The sequence below is a fragment of the Gastrolobium bilobum genome, unplaced genomic scaffold (genome assembly GCF_033153095.1).
Source record: "Gastrolobium bilobum isolate Gb01-03AN ecotype WA unplaced genomic scaffold, APGP_CSIRO_Gbil_v1 utg7600, whole genome shotgun sequence".
NCBI lineage: Eukaryota > Viridiplantae > Streptophyta > Magnoliopsida > Fabales > Fabaceae > Gastrolobium > Gastrolobium bilobum.
The window spans coordinates 142706-166734 of record NW_026897674.1 but is presented as its reverse complement, the minus strand read 5'-3'; the positions used below and the strand labels follow the sequence as shown (position 1 = coordinate 166734).

The window sequence follows — 24029 nt, the reverse complement described above, 5'->3', positions numbered from 1 at the left end:
TAATAGAGTTAAATTTCTAAAGGGTAAAAGAAACTCCAAGTCCAAACAATTTCTGCATAATATTGTATATTAGATATAAGAAATCGCAAGTATCAGTTAAAAACTTAAATCTTTGATATAGATGATTTTTTACTATTACAAATTTTATTTAAAAATATTTTTTTATGTGCCAAAATATTTACAGTATTATGTATTCTTGTTTTCCAAAAAAAAAAATATGTAATTTTTTTTGTTTAATAAGAATACGTATTTACAATTTTTATATATAAATGTGTTCCTACACATTTTTATACGACTAAAATTTACAAATAGTTTAAAGTGTCTCGTGTTGATGAGGTGTTAAAAATATCTTGTACATATATACATTACAGTGTGAGGCTTAATTTTTCTCTATCTATTAGTTCTCCTCATATGGATCCCCAAGGCCAACACACATATATAAATGTGTATAGGAAATAATTTTATCTTTTATAATATGAGGAACTTTAAACCCAAATACAAATTGGGGATGGAAAAATTGTCATTTTAAAGATTATCATTAACCAAAGGGATTGGTTCAAGTGGTACATGCTTGATTCCACTCAAGCAAGGTCTTGGATTCAAATTTTTGTGAATACAAAAAAATTTCTTTGAAAGAACTAGCCCCATCATGATATGAATATTCTTGGCTGGAATAAGATTATCTCCCATGGAGTCATATTTGCATCCTCTCATGTAATATATTTAATCTGATGATGTTATGCGTGTGATAATCCTAATCATTTATGGACAAATATGATGACAGATAAAAGAGAAAAATATTAAAATAAAAAGTGACAACTGGCAATATCATCCTCATTGATTTCGTATATGAATGAGTAAGATCTTCTCACATATTAAATAACACTTGAAAGTTTCCACTTCCATATTTATCTAATTCAATATATATCTAAGCGAAAGAAAGAAGTCACCTAGATTTAAATGGAACTTATTATTACGTATGGTGTATCACTGCAAGTATAATGCAAATAGTAATACTCATCCCTGCCTACAAACTCGGTAGTTGGAGAATCATAATTATATGGTAGAAAAGCATTCGCCAGAAAATTCATATGTACCAAGTTTACGGGCAGCCTTCATGACCAGATTCTTAAAGTTAATTGGTCGTGCCAACAAGTTCATTCAATTCATGTAACTTAATGGTTGTTACTTTGCAGAAGGATCACTAGGATCATGTGCATTTAATGCACGCCATAATTGTAGATTCACATGCTGGAGCATATACACTGTTCATCCTAAGAGGAGGTGTGTAAGATATAATGCTTTTGGTAATGGCCCCCTGATGCATCCTTCTGCTGAAAAGCTACAAGAAAGCAGTATTAGTGGTCCTAATTGAGAGGAATATTTTCAAAGAGTGTGGTCCTGAGTGAAATATGAAAAAATGGACTTAATTTGTATGTGTATTGCCATTTCTGAAGAAAAACATGTATGCTTCTAATCATATTTGTACACCCTATATAGAGAATGGCATCATGAGTTTGATACCATGATAAAGTACTTATGACTGTAGACATTTTTAATGTCTTAAATAAACATCAATCTCACGCTTAAAGACTGAGAAAAATATTTCACAAAAAAAAAAAGGACTGAAAAAATATTATAAGATAAAAAAAACAAATAATGACATTGGGAGATTATTAAAAGATAATAAAAGAAAAAGTGCAAAGAGTAAATTGTTACGTTATTTTCAAAATATTAGTTATTACTTATTATTTTATGTGATATTCAATTGATATTGTAATATAATGATAATGTTTTATAAAATACACAAAAAATGATAATGATTTATACAATTTAACACAAAAAGATTGACCCAATAGTTTTAAAAAATCAATATTTTAAAATTAATTAACGTAAGTTACCTAAAATATTACCCTTAAGTTTATCACTCATTTTTATAAGAATTTGTCAACTTTTAAGTCCTAAATGTTAATATGATTCATCAGAAAAACAAATAAAAATTAAGGATAAAATAGTGTAACAACTCAATTATCACTTTTTTAAAATTATTAAACCTTTATATAATAGGAAATAAATATCTAATGATTAAATAAAATGTATGTTCAAGAAAAAGACGATTATATTAGTTTATTATAACTGGATTGATCTAACATGTCAATATACGTGCTTTATTTAAAATCAAATAAAATGAAGGGATAAAATAATAAAACAATACACTAGCCAGCACTATTTTTAAATTATTCACTCTTTATCTACTAGTTCAAGAGAGCTGAGTTGGGTGAGAAAAGATTTCGATTCCATCTTCATTAATATCATTTTGGGGAAGAATTTAAAATTTAATATCAATCTCGTCCCGTGTTCGGAATTATTTTCATAGCCGATTCAAAAAATTAAAATTTGTGCAAATATCTGAAGAAGCTTAATCGTTTCAAAGAAATAGTTACGGTATGTTTCCGAAAAAGAGGATTATATCAGTTTATTCTCTCGATTATTCCAAAATATTGATATATATTTAAAAATAAAACAAATAAAATTAGAGGACAGAAAAAAAACATTAGCAAGTTTGGTAAACAGTCTTTTCAAGTTATTAACTCATACCCTGAACAAAAGGATTTTGAGAGTTTAACAGTTAACGCAACAATAGATGCATTTTTTCATAGATAGAAAATATTAAATATATTCTTCTATTAATTTTATAATAATTAAAGATTTTATAATTTTCATAATCAACTAAATTTGAGATTTAATTGTGAAATTAAAGTTACAGTAAAATATAAAAGGATAGGTTATACAGGGTTGGCAAACCCGGCTCGATCCGGCCCAATCCGTAAAAAACGAGTCGAGTTAGGATTTGCCCGAAAAAATAAATGAGCCAGAAAATTCAACCCAGCCCGACTCGAGCCGGGTTAGGGTTGGCTCGTAGGTTGGCTTGATAATCAGCTCACGGGTTGGCTCTGAAAAAAGCTCGCGGGTTGGCTCAAAAAAAGCTCGCAGATCAGCTCGAAATGATGCTAGTGGGTTGGCTCAAAAAAATTGATTTTGGTGGAACTAGTCTTATTTATGGACTTGTACTAAACAAGTTTAAAGTTATAAGTTTTCATCTTCCACTGATCAAAATTAAGCCAAATAAAATCAAACAGTCAAAATAAAATGAAAAAAAATACTTCACAGCAATAAACATACAAATGGACCAAAATACTACCATATTCTTAATAAAATTTATAAGTTTCTAATTGGAAAAGCTAATTATTTATAAGTTCAAAATGTAAGCTTTCATCTTTCATATTATTATTATTATTATTATTATTATTATTTTAATACAGTCATATTATTTTTTATTTTTTTAATTAAAAAAAATACCGAACCCGCGAGTTGTCCCGTTTGACCCGTGGACTGGCTCGTTTGGGTCGGGTTGAGTCGGGTTGGCAGCTCATTTAGGCCAACCCAACCCGACTCATTTAAGAAGGATTGGCTTGTTTTTGCCATCCTAGTTATACTTACCATCATTTTATGTTTATCATTTTTACTATCTGATTAATTATCGTTGAATCAATAATTGAAATCAACAATAGTTATTTTTTTTCTTTTTCAACCGTTAATTTTAAATTAATTGATCGATAATTAATTATATAATAAGGATAATAAACCTAAAATAATGATAAGTATCACGTCTCAAATATAAATTGAAGTTGACGTAAGTTGTTGTTTATCTGTAATATTCTCCAAAGCATCAATACTGGAAAAAAAAATACAGCATAAAGAGTAAAACGGATTTAAATTTGAAGTTCCACATTTTACCAAAAAAGAAGAAGAAGAAGTTCCACAGTTTGTTTCAAAACTATATTCAAATTGACCCCCTTGTTTTTGTTTTAATGTTAAGAGGTTTCTTTACAGTTTGGTATAACATTAATTCTTGTTTCTAGAGACAAAAATTATTATGTTTTATATATTATACATGTGTATTTGTTTTATCATCATGTCAATCACAGTATTTTCATCATTGAATTATACTTTTCCATTTAAAATAATTTCATCAATTCTGGAAATGTCAGCTATGACTTTACCTATCTTTGGTTTTGACTTGTGGTTGCTTTAGTCTAAGCCATCGCGTATAAAAAGGTATTTACAATTATTTTTAGTTAAATTAAAAAATAATTTGAATATTTGTATTAAATGTTTCAAGCTTATTAAAAGAAATTCTAAAACAGGTTATCTTATAAAAGCATATTTTTAAAAAAAAAAAAATACTTATCTTAATACACTTTTGACTTTAAAAAAACACTAGAATAATTCAAATAGGAATATTGGAGAATAGATTAGATTAGATTAGAGACACGTTTTCTAAAACTAAAATTTTCAAAGTTGAAATTGAAACTATCAATTTCTTGTCATTAATTTATTTCATAATAGACGTATTTTGAAGCGTACGTCAAATGTTCTTTCCTATAAACAAAGTACAACACACTCTCTCTCTCTCTCTCTCTCTCTCTGTCGCTGTTGTTGCCAACTATGAATGCTAACCTCAACTGAACCTTCCTTAAACTCAGCCCCACAAAACAGAACACACAAATTTTCTCTCTTTCTTTCTCTTTCTCTGTTTCTCTTTCTATAGTCTTCCTTTGCATGCGCCACCACAACCAAGACCAATACCAATGGGAAACATCTGTACTCTCTTCAAGCATAAGCCACCGCCACCAACCACCACAAAGAAGCGTTCCTCCGGCAACCGTTCTTCTTCGAGGAAAGAGAAGAAGCTCGACGATGCTGCGATTCGAGAGCAGGCTATAGCTGCTGCCATACTCTTCAAGCAGCACCAGGCGCAGTTCGATCGTTCAAGTTCTCTACGCTACGCCAATGGCCACTCTAAGAAGAACGCCTTGCCACGAAGTTCGAGTTCCAGAGCCAGGTCCCTCACTGACCCTCTCCTCCAACCCCATCAGCTTCTTAATCAGGTACTTTGCTTTCATTTTTGTTATCCTTGTTTTTGATTTGTACCATGGTCTTGTTTGTGGGTTTTTGTTCAAAAGGATGGAACTTGATCATGGTTGATCATGATCATGGTCTTAATTTGAAGCGAGAAAAAGAGTCATCACGTGATTTTTTTAAAAAACTGATTTATTTATTTATTGGGGTTGATTTGGTTTGTTGTATTTATATCAGGTGATTATGGAAATTTTGACAATTTAGTTAATTTTGGAGTGATGGGGTTCTTGTTTTCTGATTATCAATTTTTTTTTTTTAATTTGGTTTGCTTTAATGGGCGATTTGATATTTACGACAAAATTGATTTTTCTTTTTTTTTTTGGTCCTCCCCTCTTCAGAATGAGGCCTTCCTTGAAGCCATGGGCTTACAATAATTACTGGATGGGGTTTCTATGATGATGTAGTTTCTTAGACTTACAAGGAGATGATGATTTGGGAAATGAAATAAGATGTTGAAGAAAATTGAAGAATTCTGGAATGGATTGGTGTGTTATGATGATCAGGTTTCTTAGACTTATATCAGAACAGTGTAGGGAAATAAAATTATTTGTTTGGTTTACATCCACTATTATTATTAGTTCAAGAGGCAATTGTAAAGGCACGTGTTAAAGCGTTATGGGGTGCCATGTGCTATAGGCACTTAAATTATAATTTTCTTCGAGAATAATGCGTTTGAGTTTGAATAATCGGAGGGCATATGAAGGAGGAGAGGTTTCAACTTTTGAAGTGTTTTTTACTGGAAGTTAGGTGTAGCTTTGAAGGTAACCTTGTTTTGCCTGTTTCTTGTAACAACAGAGATATCAGGGTTTCTAAAATGACATTGAAACTCAGATGGATCCAATAATGTTCTTTCTGACTTGATGATGTAAATTTAGTGTCATTTTCTTAATTAAACATTTATATTAAAATATTCCCAGCTTCTTTGATTCTGGAATGGTGTTGCATAAAACAGGAATCCACTTTATTCATTTACTTTTTTGTTAGTAAAGCAAAAAAGCTGGTATACTGTTAATATATCCACGTTATCTTTGCCAGTTGTAGGGTGAAAAGTCAGCACATTATTTGTTTTTAATTCGAATATTGAGAGTTCTTCATTTTTTCCTTTCCCTGTCATCTTTGTTGTTGTATTTTCTTTAGCTTATACATGCAGATTTTCAATTTGACAGGGTGTAAAGGTTGATGAACTTGAGACCAATCATTTTGTCCTTGTTCATGGAGGTGGCTTCGGGGCCTGGTGTTGGTACAAAACTATAGCACTTCTAGAAGAAAGTGGCTATAAAGTAGCTGCCATAGATTTAACTGGTTCTGGAGTCCATTCATTTGATACCAACAACATTACAAGTCTGTCACAATATGTGAAGCCACTTACTGACTTCCTTGAAAAACTTCCTGAAGGAGATAAGGTACTTATTTTATTGCTTCCTGAGCATCGTAATTATAACTAATGAATAGTTCTATTCTATCTTCATTGTATATCTCCATTGCCTGTATTGACTGTGTTCGAGTATTTCAGTGGGGGAGGTAGGATGCATGCCATTTAGCATATATGTTTTTTTTTTTTCAATCATTGCCAGCTTCCTGTCAAAGATATGGCTTTTGTGGCTTGTCTTATCTCTGTCTCTTTCTCTCTCTTCCCCGCAAATGTATCTTAGCTCTATAAAATTTAAAATCATGCGTAAGAGGTTTAAGTGGAGTTATGAATTTCAACGTAGATGAATGGTCAAGAAGAAAAGTTAAGGAACAGAGTTTCCAATGTATAAAGATACCCTATATGTAGTATTGTAGTTCAAAACAAGAGGAATTTGATTTAATTGTGAAAAGATTTAGGAGCACAAAAAAAAGGTGCTGGAAAGCAAAGCAATTGAATTTGGAGTAAAAAAGGTGTAGAGAAAATTAATACGAAGAGATAAAAATTATACAATTGCAGAAGACGTAAATCAAGATGTTACCTTTGTTATGGTTGAGTAGCGAAAGGAAAAGTTATGTGGTTATCTTAGTTACTTTGGATTTATGGTTTACTTGAGTTCTTCTATTCTGCAAAAATTAGTACAGCTTTCCAGAAATTGCTTAGGATATGTGGTGACCAGTCACATAGTTAACATGATTGCAGTAGTCTTAGTTTTTTTCTCTATATTTTCCGAAGTGTTAAAAGTTTCAATTTAGCTTGGTACAGATGGAACATATTGTACTTAGACACACAGTGTACTTTTAAATTATTCTTTTTAAATCGCACTGGTGAAAACCCATGTGAAATGTAAATGTTTCACCATCAATACACTCCTGGTAGGACACTGATGTTTTGTTACTGGACCATTTGACATTGTTGCTTGCTAGGATGTGATATTTGGTATGACAAAATCTATAATAGCATTTGGTAAATGTGTTAGAAAAATGGGTCGGAACACATGGGTTCTATTCTATGTTTGGTTCAATTTAAAAAATAGAAAATAGAAAATAGAAAATAAAAAATGGACCTATGCAATATCCATGCTTTGAACCAAAAACTAAAAATTTTAGAAAATAGGGTCTTGTGTGAGGGGCGTGTTAAGAGATATGATAAAGTCATTCACGTGCCTCCTCTAATTGGCTTGAGCTTTTTTTGGGAGAGTTAGTTGCATGACATGTCCTGATGTCCACGCGTCAAATTGCTACCTACTTTGAGAATAAGTTATCTGCAAAGTATTCTTTCCACGTATTTTTAATTTTCTTTCTGCTTCTTCTGAAGGTGATTTTGGTTGGACATGATTTTGGTGGGGCATGTATATCGTATGCGATGGAGTTGTTTCCTCTTAAGATTTCCAAGGCTGTTTTTATTGCTGCAGCAATGCTGACTAGCGGACATAGTACTCTTGATATCATTTCTCAACAGGTTTTCCATCTCCTTCTAGCATCAATATTGATATATCTTAATTTTCACTTGTTCTGTGAACTGAAATTTACAAGTTCTATCAAATTTACGCAGAGCTTGGAAAAAAAAAGGGCAGGTCCTGTGATGGGGACGGGGTAGTCATGGAATAGTAATATTATTATTATTCTGAATTTTGTTACGATTTTTCAAATATGTACAGTAACATGATTGAATCCTTCCCAAACATTTCAGTATTTTCAGTTACCTCTTTGCATATGGCTAACAGTAGCACTTGAATTGCAAAATGAAATGCATCATGCGCAGTCATTTTGCCTCAATTGTATTTTGTTCTTTGTGTTGAGAAGTTTTTGTAATACATAAAAAAGTTACAGATGTGTGATTCCAAACATTTGAAAGTTGAAAAGCCATTTGCCAGAGGTATACACCTACTTTATGGCTGGTTGGTTGTGCAAAATATGCACAAACTCTTTGCTAACCTGATGAAGTTACTATTGTTTCTAGTAAAATTATAATATCACTCTCCCTTGGAGAAGAATGTTTACATTTTAGATGGGACTGAGACTGAAAACAGAGACAGAGAGCATCATAATTATTTCTGCCGGTCAAATACAATGCAGTTAAAATATTTATAAATAAATAGTTCTTTTATCCTATTAGTGATGATTTGATTGTGGCTATCTGTTGCAGGCAGGTTCAAATGATCTTATGCAACAGGCTCAGATTTTTTTGTATGCTAATGGGAATGATCGCCCTCCCACTTCTATTGATCTGGACAAGTCTTTGTTGAGGGATTTGTTATTCAACCTATGTCCCACCAAAGTAAGTAGTATACACGTAAAAGTAAAAGTCTATTATTTTATTTTATTTTTTTTAATTTTAGCATTCAACTGTTATGAGAGGGCTTTTTCTAAGTGTTTTTGGGCTTGGGACTTCCAATTTTTTTAGTTTTTAGTAAACATACCCTTGACTTTTATAAGCTTTAATTATATGTATGAATGAAAATGTTAATATTTAGTAAGATACAGAAGTTACATATGGGCTCTTGAAGTGCTTGTTCTTCTTGGGGGTCAAACGAATTTAGTATATCTGAAGGAGAAAGCAAGTGATTGGATATCTATTTCATATGTGAAAATTTTCAAAAAAAAAAAGAAATGCCTTAGGGTGCCAAATTTCCTCTTATTGTTCACTGTCAAAGAATACAAACAGAAGCATCCCCCCCTGCTGCTGCATTGGCTTTTTTTTTTTTTTTTAAATTAAAATGGCAATACCTGTGAAAGTGACTTAAGTACCTCATTTCCAGCGTCTTATTCAGTCTGAGTTGATAAAGATGTGCAAACTATTCTTTGGCGTTTGATGACTGAATCTGTTTGTGTAAACCATTTAATTAGTTGATCCTAGATTTATTGAGGACTAAACTTCTTATCAAAGTGAGTTTTGACACATGAAAAATACATGTTAGATGAGAAGTGAGATTGTGCAATTAGTTGTATTGTGGGCAACTGGTTTATCGAGTGCTTCATAATTTTCAAATTGATAGTTTTCAATGTTGTCATTTGAACTCTGTAGTTTAACAAGTACGCTACAAAATGACTCCGTATGATTCTTTGGCAAATCAAGCACATAATATTTCTCAGAAAGATGGTTACTTATGCATTATGTTGCAGGAGGAAGCTGATATCCCTTGTGTTGTATAACACAAAAAATATGGCATATTTTGTAATGAAGTCTTTTGTGAAAGCCTTGCTCTCAGGATCTCTCCCTAACCAACCAAATATGGTCTCTAGCAATAGGGGATGCATTTGTAAATAAATATACTGACTACTACATAATTAAATAATTTGTGCTTTGGAATCAAAGCTTTGTTTCTCTCTCTCGTTTTTGATAGTTTGGGATAGTGCCTATATCTATTTTCCCTAACCCCCCTTGTTGATTGATTGCTTTCTTAAAACAGGATGTTGCTTTAGCTTCTGTCTCAATGAGGCCCACACCATTTGCACCAGTTTTAGAGAAACTTTCCCTTTCAGACCTGAAATATGGATCTGTAAGGAGGTTTTATATAGAAACTCTTGAAGACAATGCCATACCCATCTCACTCCAGGAGAACATGATAAATGCAAGCCCCCCAGAAAAGGTTTTCCGTTTGAAGGGTGCTGATCATTCTCCTTTTTTCTCAAAGCCTCAAGCTCTTCATAAGTTACTGGTAGAGATCTCAAAGATCCGTTAAGAACATTCATTGCCTATATTGTTTGTGAAGTCCCATCCATGCTAAAAGCTTCATTAACATGAAATAGGAATGTGCAGTTGCCTTATCATGAAAGTGTATTGTGTGCAAGTCTCAGGTTTCATTCTTCTTCTTCTTTGGAGTTAAGCTAGAAAACTTGCTTGTTTAACCTGTAACTTGCAACAGGTATTACTTACAACAGAAAAACCATGTTATATTGCAAGCATTACTAGTTAAGAGTGTCAAGGTTTTCTGATTAAAGTTGCAAGTTACCTGATAGACAATAAAAAAAAAAATACTTGTAAATTGTTACTATTAAGGAAATTTTATGGTAACGCCACCTTCCATCTTAGTAAGGGATCATCACAATGCAGAGGTACATTGGAAGGAAGAAAGTCTTGGTCATCAAATGTGTTAACATTCTTTTGATGTTCCAATAATGCTGCTGGTTGCTGGAGGTTTACATTTTGAGAGTCCTGGAGACTCCTTAGAGGTTTACATTCTTCTTCTTCTTCTCTTTTTTTTTTTTTAAGGTAGTTTTCCCAAATATTTTTGCATGCCACTCTAATTATGATAAGTAATTTTGTATCTTTTGCAACATGAGTAAATAAATTCCTTGTGTTTTACAAATTGCAAGAAAGCTGAGATGCTCTAATGTTTTTGAATAATGCCTTTACGATTTATGGTGATTGGTGATTCTGTTGCTATCTCGCATGATAGTGCCTAGCCTGACTAAAAATAGAACTAGCCCGGAAAAAGTGGATGTTATAATTTAGGGAAATACTACTCTCATTTTACATGAGGTAGTTATCTCCTTTTTTTTTTTTTTAAATAGCAGGTCCTACTTGGATTCTCTCTGTGACATGAGAGAACTACTCTCATGTTACATGAGAGTAATATTATCCTATAATTTATGTAGAATAGTCATTAAATCATGCTTGGAATCAGTAACTAGTAGAATACAATTGCATTTTATAAAATTAAACAAATATTGCTCGAGTTGAATGAATGCTTATGCAAATCAATTGAATTGAAATTTAGTAGATAATGACTGAGTAAAGTTTAACTCCGTCTTGGTATTTAAAAAGTTAGGTTACTTTTTAAGATTATTTTTTCAATTCACTGGTATTAATAATAAGAAACAAAAACCTAACTTTTTAAGATTATTGTTTCAATTCACTGGTATTAATAATAAGAAACAAATTAGAGTTGGTATTCGTGGTAATTAAAATTTTGATTTATCATTATGATTTTATGTTTTCACAATTTATTTTCTCCAAAATGATTTTACTAATATTTTTATGCTCTTTTATAAAAAAAATTATGTTGAATGATTTTTTATTTTCTTTCTAATTTTATATAAAATCTCAATTTTAACTTCCTTGGTAGGCCTTGGACCTGGCTTTAGCACGGTTGTAATAAGAAACAACGAAATGTTAATAAAAATGAATAAGAAAGTGAACATAAACAAAGCTAAGCTATGGGCTTTGAGTCAATTTATTGATTATATTTTGAACATTTTGTATAAAGAATTTGTCACGATTCAGACTCCAAACTTGGTTATGATTGAAATAAAATATTGATTGCGACTATATTGGTAATGGCTGTCAGGGGTGACTGACAATCTGAGATATCACTTATAATAGATAATCACAATTCGGTAACGTCGTAAATATTCTCCTTGCAGTTAAAATTAAAACTCAAATGCAAAAATAGTGATTCAAGATCTTAAATCCCAAATCTCACAGAAAACATTTTCAGAAACCAACCTACCGTATTACTTACTCATATACCTATTTCTAATCCCATAAACACTTCAATTATAACCCGTTAAGCACGACCCCGAGGGTTGATTTTATCTCAAATGTTGTAAAGAAACTTGGATACACCACTCCAAAAGCTAGCTCAAGGGGTGAGGGAGTGTCCAAAGTCTTATAAAGACCACATTAGTTGCTCATACAACCAATGTGGAATTATATATCTCAACACGCTCCCATACATAACTCAAGGGGTGTGGGACTATATATCTCAACACGCTCCCTTACACAAGGGCCCTTTGGACTTGAAGGGTGGATTATGTTTGTGTTTTTTGTGGACGGTAAGGATCTGATACCATGTAAAGAACCTTGGAATACACCACCCCAAAAGTTAGCTTAAGGGGTGGGAGTGCCCAAAGGCTTATAAATTTCATATTAGTTGCTCTGGGACTATATATCTCAACCACAAAAAAGTAAGTTTGACATTTTCAAACTTGGCATTTAGTTGGCAACAACTTCGTGACTGGTAGCTACTTCTACTTGTATTGTTTCTCGGTAATTTCGCTACCTTTCAAGACCCCCGCACAATAAATGCAGCTTCTGGCAAACCAAAAGAAACCAAGAACAAAGAAAAAGAAAAATCTACTCTTCATTTTCTTCAACAAACACTCTTACCCAAATATGGTGAACTTCAGAAAGAACAAAGCTCCCTTTGAGATCAACCTCTCTCTGCTTTTTTTTCTCCTTCAACTTCAACTTTTGTTCATTCTGCAGGCTTACTCATACAATTACAACCCTGCTGATAATTTTGCTGTTAACTGTGGCAACTCCCGAAATATTAGCTTTCAAAATCGAAAATGGGTTGGAGACGACGTTGACACCAAACCATTTTCAATCATTGAATCACAAACTAGTCAATCATTGAATGCACCTAACCCTCCTACCTCAGTTCCATTTGGTTCCGCACGAATCTCTCACTCCAAATTCACATACTCTTTCCCAGTCACCAACGGTCCAAAGTTCATTCGGCTTCACTTTTATCCAACTTCATATCTCAACTTTGAACCCAACAACTCCCTCTTCTCTGTCATAGTAGGAAGCGACCTTACCCTTCTCAAAGACTTCAAACCCTTACTTTGGGTTCACAACAATCCTGATGATAACAAAATCACCAAAGAGTACTGTATCAACGTGGAAAAAGGTGAGAGCTTAAACATAACCTTCATTCCCAGCACCAATCACTCCAACGCTTACGCTTTCATCAACGGAATTGAGGTCGTGTCTATGCCCACCCACCTCTATTACAGTGATCCAAACGTAGATGATCCTAATTTGGAGGTTAAACTCGTGGGTCCTGATAACTACACTCCACACCCAATTCAAAATTCCAAAGCGTTGGAGACACTTTACAGAGTCAACGTTGGCGATCCCCAGGTTCCACCAAGTAATGATACTGGTATGTTTCGGAATTGGGACAACGATTATCCTCTCTACTTGGAGAAGCAATATGGCCAAACTGTATCAAGTGGCTATGGAATTACTCCAATCTACAAAGATAATGTTACTCCAAATTACACAGCACCAAGCGAAGTATACCTCACTGCAAGAAGTTACGGGAAGGGTGCGACTGAGAATTATAATGTGACATGGAATTTTGAAGTGGACTCAGAGTTTACTTATATGGTGAGGTTACATTTCTGCGAGTTTGACAAATTGATTCAAAGTTACGGTGATAGAACTTTCCAGATTTTTATAGATGACACTTTGGCTGAGGAAAAAGCCGATGTTATTGGCTGGAGTGGAGGTTACCTTGTTCCTGTTCGTAAGGATTATGCTGTGCTTATGTCCAAACATGGAAGCACTGAGAAAGTTAACCTTTCGATCAAACTTCAACGGTTGCCAGAGGGAGAAGGTAACACCAAATATGTTGATGTCATATTGAATGGCATCGAGGTTTTCAAGATAAGTGACGAAAATAACAACCTCGCTGGAACAAATCCTGAACCAACAACTCTGTCTCCTCCTCCGGGACAAGTGGTTCAAACAGAGTCATCAAAGAAATCGAAGAAGACCATTGTAGTTATCATTGCCGCGGTTGCAATTTCGAGCCTCGTGATTGTGTTTGTTGTTATTGGGTTTTTAGTTTTACGGGGAAGGAAAAGAGGTGGTGACGTGGATGAAAATGAAAACTCATCATGGAAGAGAAAGAATGAAGGTTCGTCTTTACCATCCCATTTGTGTCGTTACTTTACAATCGCTGAGATAAGAGCTTCCACAAACAACTTCGATGATGTTTTCCTCATCGGCGTTGGAGGTTTCGGCAACGTGTACAAAGGTTACATCGATGGTTCCACACCCGTTGCGATCAAACGCCTTAAACAGGGTTCTCAACAGGGTTTCAATGAGTTCATGAACGAGATTGAGATGCTTTCTCAGCTTCGTCACCTTCATTTGGTTTCCCTCATTGGTTATTGCAACGATGGCGCAGAGATGATCCTTGTTTATGACTTCATGCAACGTGGCACTCTCCGCGAGTATCTCTACGACTCAGATAACGATCCCCTTCCGTGGAAACAGAGGCTCGAGATTCTATTGGGTGCGGCAAGAGGGTTGCATTATCTTCATGCGGGTGCGAAGCACAATATCATTCACCGTGACGTGAAAACCACCAACATCTTGTTGGATGAGAAATGGGTGGCTAAGGTTTCTGATTTCGGGTTATCCAAAGTGGGACCCACGGGGATGTCGAATACACACGTCAGCACGATCGTGAAGGGTAGTCTTGGGTATTTTGATCCTGAATACTGCAAGCGTCAAAGGTTGACTCTTAAGTCTGACGTGTACTCATTCGGTGTGGTGCTTCTCGAGGTGTTGTGTGCGAGGCCACCTTTGATTCGTAGGTTGGAGAAACAGAAGGCGAGTTTGGTTGATTGGGTTCGGAGATGTTATGATAAAGGAGAGATTGATCAGACGGTGGACCCGTTTCTGAAGGATTCAATCACGGATGAGTGTTTGAAATGTTATAGCCAGATGGCGTTGAGTTGTTTGCTAGATGATGGGAATCAACGGCCCTCGATGAGTGATGTGGTTGGGGCACTTGAGTTTGCAATGCAGTTGGTGGAGACTGATCAGGAAGATAACGAGTTTAGTGGGACCCAAGAAGTGGGAAAAAGTGAGCAAGGACCGTTGTTAACGAAGTTTTTGAGTGATGAAGGGAGTGATGTGCGTTTCACCAGTAGTGATGAATCGGTGTCAAAGTCAAGCAATGCGACAGCTGTCTCGGCCAGTACTGAGGAACAAGCTTTGGTTTCTGCTACGGTGTTCTCCGAGATTGCAAATCCAAGAGCACGATAGGAGTCGTTGTTTATATTTTGCAACGATGAATACACCCTTGTGTCTTAGATTGATAAAAAATCAATGGTTAGTATATAGTTATAAGAGTTTATAAATAAAATTAGGTATAACCTTTCTTAACATATATTGTTTAAATAAAATAATTTTAGCCCCTACGAAGGTGTTATTTTATCATATCGTATTTTTCCATGAAGTAAATGAAGAATTGGGGTTTCTAGTAGAGTTACCTGAATTTCTATATATGTTTGGTTTCTCATCCTCGTAGTCATGATTTAATTAGATAAAAGTTATAAAGATATATAAAGTTTTTTGTGCAAAGCAAACACATGTTTTGGTACTTTTCAAGTGGAAAACTAACGAGGCTAACGTGACTATGTTGAGTTCCCTGTTCTCCCTGCATCACGTCGTTGAACGTCAACTGTAATAAAATGTAATGTCTCTGCAGGAAAGAACAGTCTTTTTGTGGCAAAATTTTCCCGAAGACTTGAAGAAGTCTTCGTCTCCCCATCGTGTCCTTTTCAAGCGCATTCTAGTTTTCTTCAATTATATTCAAACGTATCAGTGGAAGCACAACTTCCGTTAAAAGCTTAACATTATTTGCGTTTTTGTAATTGCAAATTGCTATAAAATGAAGTGTGACACAACTTTATTCTTTGGTGGTTTTTAATTCATGATTGGGATTCCATAATGGGTGGAAGAGATTCACTCAAAAGATTAGTTCTGATGATCATTCCAATTTCCAAAGAGGCTAGTGGACTAATCTATGAGTATTGCTATCTATATATACTCAACAATGTTGTATAGTTAGAATTCTTTCAAAATAATACATAGTTAGAATTTTTCTCGTACGACATAATCATATTAATTTTTCTATATGACATAATCATATTAAGTAATACATAGTAAAAACTTTCTCATATCATATAGTCATATTAAATAATATATTAGAGGATTCATTCTTATTATATGTGACTATTATCATTCGGAAAGTTACATATACTAGGTACGTAATTAATGTCACGAGATTATGTTTTCCAAAAAAAAAAAAGTTTTCAAAAAAAATAAAATGTCACGAGATTATAACGGCAGTGCATCTGCCCTGCAAGTTGTGAAGGAAAAGAACTGAAAACGATAAAACCAGAATGCTTTTGGTGTTTCATATACTTGGGGCTATGTATGTTTAGAATATTCGTATATGTTCACCAAAATAGAATACTTATATATTGTTTATAATTTCCCATAGACTTTTCTCTATTCTTCCTCTTCCATCATTCACGTTACATCACGTCCTTTTTATGCATGTGATTTGCTCCTGTTGCGTTCAAATCAGGGTGTGTTTTGTTTCATTTGGAAGACTTTTCAAAAAATAAAAGACAAATTCAAGAGACAAGTATATCAACTTGATAATTTCCTGCAATTTTGACTGTGTGCCTTAAATTTTAAATTAGATTGTTCTCATGAATATGGCGTCCTAATTCCCTTGTAGCCTCTTCACCTCTAAATAGATTCTAATACCACTTAGGGTCTCTTTGGTGTGATGTATAAAACTTGATAGTATAAGCTTATACTATACGTTATGATATTTTCAGTTGTTTGGTGTAATCATCGTATAGTATAAGCTTATACAGCATAACCCCTTAATACATCAAAATGATGTATAATCCGGCCTAAGGTGGGTGGATTATGCCTGATAAGGGGTTGATCTATTAATATTGCTTACAATTACAATTTTCAAGAACTAATATATCATTTCAATATTAATATATTAAAATAATTTTTTTTAATATATTAATTTTTAAAATATTGGAGGATATTATCTTATACGATGTCATACCAAACCCTAGATAGTATTAAAATTTAATTAGGTCTTATACCATCAGGTCTTATACTATCAGGCTTTATCCTATACTATGTACCAAATATGTCCTTATTATTTGAACGCATGTCTTATCCAAAAAAACTACAAGTTTTTAAAAAAAATAACAAGGTTTATGTTAACAGAAAATCTAGTGTAATCTGTATTTAACATTTTGCCTTTCGATATTAATGATGCACACTACCATCATAAGATTGGCTAAATACTATTATCAATAACTAGCAGGTAGCTAGGAGCTCTGTTATAGACATAAGTACTACATTAATTTATTTTCTATTGCAAAGAATGAATGAATCTATTATTAAGGAATATAAATTGACATAAAGAAAACAAAGTATTTTTCTTAACACATTATTTATTAAATGTACACATAATAAAATGCATTATTAATATTAATACGTATTCTGTCAGTGAAAAAAAAATTCAATTGTGTTATTTAAAATATATATTTTTCTCATAAACTCTTTTTAAGCAACAAAAAGTAAATTATTTCCTTCCAAAAACGAGTCATAGGATAAAATGGTCGACATACAATAAGCAAAATGTAAAATAGTAGAATATATATATATATATATATATATATATATATATAAATAAATAAAAGAAGGATCCAAATTTACAAAAAAATTTATAAATTTTTGCAAATTACATTATGTACTCCCGGGAGAACATAATGTAACCTAGTGTTCTTCCGGGAGAATATAGTGTAGTTTGTAAATATAACTCTCTCCATGTATATATAGAGAGGCAAGATCTTCTTACACCGGTGTAAGAGTAATAACTCTTACACTCAATCTTAACAGTTGATTTTTGCATATCTGATAGTTATAATTAATAATTAATTAATGAGAATAATTTAATTAATTACAGTCGTTTGATGAACGAAAATTAATGGTTAAAATGAGTGTAAGATTTATTAGTCTTACACTGGTGTAAATTGATCTTGTCTTTTATATATATATATATATGGAATACGATCAACTTACATCTGTGTAAGAATAATAAGTCTTTCACCAAATCACCATTGATTTCTGTGCATCTAACTGTACGTAAATCAACAATTAAAATTTGGTGTAAGACTTATTATTTTTACATCGGTGTAAGATGATACTACCCCTATATATATATTAACCAAAATAGAATACTTATGTATAGTTTATAATTTCCATTGACTTTTCTCTAGGCTTCCTGCTCTCTCTATCATTCATGTTATATGACGTCCTATCAGAACCCAAGGAGTAAGAGAGAAAAACGAATGAGAAATTCATATCTGAATATTGCATTAATGAAAAAGTAAGTACAATATGAACATGTACTCCATTTATACACATGGAGTGAAAACAGAACTAACTAACCGAACTATCTTCAGTTTTAACAAACTCTACAAAGCTAACTACTTATCTAACTAACTCACCTTTTGATAAATGCAATCATCTGATACAACTCGTATACTGATGATAAATAACAAATATCAACACCCCCCTCAAGTTGGATGGTGGATATTTACCAAACCCAACTTGCCAATCAAACTCTTAAAGGGACCTGGCGACAAATTCTTAGTAAAAGGATTAGCTAATTGTGTTGCAGAAGAAACCGGGAGGAGATGTATAAGACCCAATGTGATCTTTTCACGAATCAGATGACAATCGATCTCTATATGCTTTGTTCTTTCATGGAAACTAGGGTTGTGAGCCAAGTATATTGCTGAGCGATTATCACAATAAACCGATATTGGTTTAGGAATTTTAACACTCAAATCATCCATGATATAACGAAGACACTGCAACTCGCAAGTCAACGAGGCCAATGCTCGATATTCTGCCTCTGAAGAACTTCTAGAGACCGTTGTCTGCTTCTTCGATTTCCAGCCTACTAATGAATTACCCAAAAACACACAGAAGCCTGCTATGGATCTTCTAGTATCAGAACATGTGGCCCAATCAGAATCTGCAAAGCCACTAGGTACGAGATCATTCTTCTGGGTAGAACAAACCATTCCCAGGAGCACCTTTGATGTATCTTAACACATGTAATGCAGCTTTCATGTGTTCGTCTATAGGATTCGAAACAAATTGGCTAAGTTGTTGTACTGCATGACATATGTCAGGCCTTGTAGTAGTCAGATACAACAACCTCCCAATAAGTCTCTTATATTTTCCAGCATCTCCATATGTTGTGCCTGACTCGCGATTCAACTTTGTTCCATGTTCCATTGGTGTAGAGGTTGGTTTAGATCCAATCACACCACCATCTGCAATCAAGTCTAAGGCATATTTACGTTGATTGATGACCATTCCTTCTTCTGTTCTGAGAATCTCAAGACCGAGAAAATAATGCAATTTACCCAAGTCTTTAATTTTGAATTCAGAATCCAGGAATGATTTAACATCTGAAATCTCTTTCATGCTATCTCATGCTAATACAATATCTTCAACATAGATTAACAAGGTTGTGAGTAAGCTCGATGTTACCTTGGTAAGCAAAGAGTGATCAACCTCAAATTGCTTGTATCCAATGGAGATTAATGCAGAAGTAAGACGAGAGTACCACTGTCTACTCGCTTGTCTCAATCCATACAAGGATTTTTGTAATCTGCAAACTTGGTTGGCTTTATGATGAACCCTTAGTTCATCAGGTTTTTAAGCATAAATTAATATCAATTTGTGTGATTAAATGGATGGAAAAGAGGTTAATGTCCTGGAAATCTCTCAAATACAAGTTCTGAAGCTTATGTCGAAAATTTACATTGTTTTGTAGGGAAATGAAGCTCAAGAAGCAAAAGAGAGAAGGAAGAAGATTCTGAAGAATGGGAAAATTCTAAGTGTTGGGCGCTAAAACGCCCAAAACTGAGCGTTTTAGCGCCCTGTTGCACAAAAGATGCTGGTGTTGAACATTAAAACGCCCAAAACTGAGCGTTTTAGCGCCTGAACATTAAAACGCCCAAAACTGAGCGTTTTAGCGCCTAAGACAGTTAATTTCCTATGTAATTGTACTTGGAGATTGAAGACTCAACTATCATGACAATGGAATTTGATCTATCTTTCTTCTCTTGTTTGTATTTCAATTATGTCTGAGTAGAGTCCTTTGTAGTCTGATTCAATGGAACTCAAGTTTGAATTTATGAATGGTTAATTAGATGTTTTGTTTATCTATTATATGATTGTATGAAGTTGTCTTGATTAATTCTTCATGTTGAGGAATAGTGTAGAACAGACATGTTTACATTATTTCTCTATTTTTGACAACTTCATCATCAGTGTTCTAGTAGCCAAGGGATTGATGCTAGGATTATGATGTGTTCTTAAGACCTTAGTAATTAATGCATGTATTAAGAAAGGAATCACCAAGGGATTGGAGTTTCTGATTAATGTGTCTATCAGGGTAGTAAGGGATTACATCTTGAGATGATAAGAAAAAGGTTGATCAACATCACATAGTAGTTAATTCATAATGGAAATTGGTTCATCTATAAATTCATGTTTGAGGGAAAATGACATTTGACTACTTGTTTAAATTATAAGTACATTTTATTTGTTTTATCAAATCTTAATTTTATGCAATTCAACTTTATTTCTGGTGACAAGAAATCAAGCAATCAATGATCTTTTGGTTGATTCAACTCAAATACATATGGTTAGTCAGTGCTTGACACAAATCCTCGTGGGAACGATCTTTACTCATCATTTTATTACTTGTACGACTAGTACACTTGCTAAACGTCCAACAAGTTTTTGGCGCCGTTGCCGGGGATTTGTTCTTCAACATTGACAAACATCATTAATATTTGAGATTGAATCTTTTATTTTTCAGCAATTTAAATTTATGTGTGAATTTTTGTTCTTTCTGGTCCAGAGCGCTAAAACGTTCAGACGTGACCGTTTTAGCGCGATGCGACGCACATCAATGTGCACATGTCTCTGGAGACCAGCGCTAAAACGCTTGATTTCAACGTTTTAGCGCTGGTCCACTCATATGATTTACATGTTTCTGGGTAGTTTTCTCTTAGTTTTATTTTGCTGTTAGTTTAGTTTTGTAATTCAGTTTAGTACATTGAGATAATTACTGTTTTGACTGATTCACATTGTGATAGTACTAATGCTATTGGGTTATGTATAATGTGTTTCAGTGATCAATTACTGTTTTAGATTTCAATTAGTTGCTGGGGACAACAACATTTAAATCTGGGAATTGGGTGTGATTGAATGGCATGCAAACTTCAAGGAGATGTCACACCAATTGATGAGCCAAAACAGGAAAACATCTCAATCTTTTTCTTTTCTAAGTTTTCTGTGTGATTTAGATTTTAGCTGTAATATTGAATTTGGATTTCAGTTTTGATATGGAATTTCATGAGGATTTGACTGATCAAAGTTTTATATGATTGATCAAATTAAAGGATACAATCTTATACCTTGCATGCTGAGCTTAAATGAAATGATTGCATGACTCATTCAATGTGTAAGAGTAGAAAGATTAGTTTTGATGCATATAGAGAAAGTCAAGCATGCACTCTGAACTGTGAGGAAATTGAGCCTATACAGAAAATTTTGTTCAGAGAGCACTTCACTGCATGATTAACTCTAGAACTTGCCCTGTTTCTTGCTTGAAATGGTTGATGATGTGTAGGGTAGAGGCATTTTCTTCTTGAACTAGAAAGTCAAATGGCCAACCTTTAAGTTCCAATTGCGTGAAACACTTGAGCCTAGCCTGTTGTCTATCAAGCCAAGAACCACATTTATTCCAATCCTTCAGATTAAAAGTTTCAGATAAGTGATAAGGGATGGAGTGTTCTGTGGGGAGGAAAGTGTTTTTGCAATAAGTGAATGCAAAGTGTTGGAAACATAAGAAAGAAAGAAGGAAAAGAAAGAAAAGATTGTGAAACACAAAGTGTTTGGAAGAGACAGAGGGAAGTATTAAAGACACAAAGTGTCTGAAAGAAAAAAAAAATTTGTTAAAGACGCAAAGTGTCAGGAAGAAAAGGAGGAAGAAAGGTTCAAAGAAAAGAACAAGGAATGAAAAGGAAGAAAGTTGAGGGAATTAGGAAGAAATTGATTAATTACTGTGAATTTCCTCTTATCTGAATCTGATTCATTTGATCTGAACTTACCCTTTCACAGAAATCCTTACTTTAGTCAAGCCACACACCAAGCCTCATTGCTAATCATACCAAAACCTTTTTGATCTACCTTATGGATCATTGTTACTATGAATAGTGAGAAGATGGGCAAGCCTATGGTAGTTTGAGTGCAATGAAGAGTGAGTGATAAGTACATCCTTAAACACTAGTGTGCAATAGTGTTAAAATTCTTATAATTTTTGAGAAGTTCCTAGTGAGGGGGTGTTGTTGTTTGGAAGTCTCTGTATATCATCTTTATTGATCTGTTGAAAAGTCACAAATGATGTTGGGCAAATCATAGGAAATAAGAGATTGCATGGTTATAATTTTGTATCATGAAATGTTGATCTTTTGTTAATTGAAGTCCATCCTCATGAATTTCATCTGTAAAGAATCTCAAGTCCTTCTCTGTTTTAATTCATTGCTGAGGACAACAATGTTCAAATCTGGGAATTGTGATGAACCCTTAGTTCATCAGGTTTTTAAGCATAAATTAATATCAATTTGTGTGATTAAATGGATGGAAAAGAGGTTAATGTCCTGGAAATCTCTCAAATACAAGTTCTGAAGCTTATGTCGAAAATTTACATTGTTTTTGTAGGGAAATGAAGCTCAAGAAGCAAAAGAGAGAAGGAAGAAGATTCTGAAGAATGAGAAAATTCTAAGTGTTGGGCGCTAAAACGCCCAAAACTGAGCGTTTTAGCGCCCTGTTGCACAAAAGATGCTGGTGCTGAACATTAAAACGCCCAAAACTGAGCGTTTTAGCGCCCAAGACAGTTAAAAGCAGTTGGGCATCCGTCAAGGTTGAGCGCTAAAACGTCCAGAAATGAGAGTTTTAGCGCCCATGTCAGTTTTCAGTTGTAATTTGTAAATTATAAAAGGACAAGGGGCCTTCACATTCTGACATATTCCAGATATCAGATCCAATCCATCATATCTCATTCTGACTTTTTCCATCACACTAGGAGAAGGGAGATCAGATCAGGTCTTTCATAGATCTGATCTGACTCCTCATTTTCTCTGAATTTCCAAATTCTTTAGGATTAGTTCTTGTAATAGTTAGTATTTCCTATGTAATTGTACTTGGAGATTGAAGACTCAACTATCATGACAATGGAGTTTGATCTATCTTTCTTCTCTTGTTTGTATTTCAATTATGTCTGAGTAGAGTCCTTTGTAGTCTGATTCAATGGAACTCAAGTTTGAATTTATGAATGGTTAATTAGATGTTTTGTTTATCTATTATATGATTGTATGAAGTTGTCTTGATTAATTCTTCATGTTGAGGAATAGTGTAGAACATACATGTTTACATTATTTCTCTATTTTTGACAACTTCATCATCAGTGTTCTAGTAGTCAAGGGATTGATGCTAGGATTCTGATGTGTTCTTAAGACCTTAGTAATTAATGCATGTATTAAGAAAGGAATCACCAAGGGATTGGGGTTTCTGATTAATGTGTCTATCAGGGTAGTAAGGGATTACATCTTGAGATGATAAGAAAAAGGTTGATCAACATCACATAGTAGATAATTCATAATGGAAATTGGTTCATCTATAAATTCATGTTTGAGGGAAAATGACATCTGACTACTTGTTTAAATTATAAGTACATTTTATTTGTTTTATCAAATCTTAATTTTATGCAATTCAACTTTATTTCTGGTGACAAGAAATCAAGCAATCAATGATCTTTTGGTTGATTCAACTCAAATACATATGGTTAGTCAGTGCTTGACACAAATCCTCGTGGGAACGATCTTTACTCATCATTTTATTACTTGTACGACTAGTACACTTGCTAAATGTCCAACAGTTTATCTGATACAACTCTAGGAGGCAGTCTCATGTA

The 24029-nt window shown here is 33.7% G+C and overlaps 2 protein-coding genes across 2 annotated transcripts; both read left to right on the top strand.

The window, feature by feature from the left end:
- Window positions 1–4560: 4560 nt before the first annotated feature.
- Window positions 4561–10671, top strand: LOC133309194 (putative methylesterase 11, chloroplastic). The gene is made up of 5 exons (XM_061509939.1): window positions 4561–4952; window positions 6150–6386; window positions 7709–7852; window positions 8540–8671; window positions 9804–10671. The coding sequence occupies exons 1-5, from the start codon at window positions 4653–4655 to the stop codon at window positions 10074–10076; spliced, it is 1086 nt and encodes a 361-aa protein (XP_061365923.1). The 5' UTR covers window positions 4561–4652; the 3' UTR covers window positions 10077–10671.
- Window positions 10672–11744: 1073 nt separating this feature from the next.
- On the top strand, window positions 11745–15389 carry LOC133309174 (receptor-like protein kinase FERONIA). The gene has a single exon (XM_061509908.1). It carries the CDS (start codon window positions 12422–12424, stop codon window positions 15182–15184), a length of 2763 nt encoding a protein of 920 aa, XP_061365892.1. The 5' UTR covers window positions 11745–12421; the 3' UTR covers window positions 15185–15389.
- The last annotated feature ends 8640 nt before the right edge of the window (window positions 15390–24029 follow it).

Bases quoted from the DNA above. Each gene is read 5' to 3' on its own strand.
- LOC133309194 (XM_061509939.1), top strand. From the start codon at position 4,653: ATGGGAAACATCTGTACTCTCTTCAAGCATAAGCCACCGCCACCAACC. The intron at 7,853-8,539 runs GTTTTCCATCTC...TATCTGTTGCAG, and splicing joins TTGATATCATTTCTCAACAG to GCAGGTTCAAATGATCTTAT. The intron at 8,672-9,803 runs GTAAGTAGTATA...TTCTTAAAACAG, and splicing joins TCAACCTATGTCCCACCAAA to GATGTTGCTTTAGCTTCTGT.
- LOC133309174 (XM_061509908.1), top strand. From the start codon at position 12,422: ATGCAGCTTCTGGCAAACCAAAAGAAACCAAGAACAAAGAAAAAGAAA.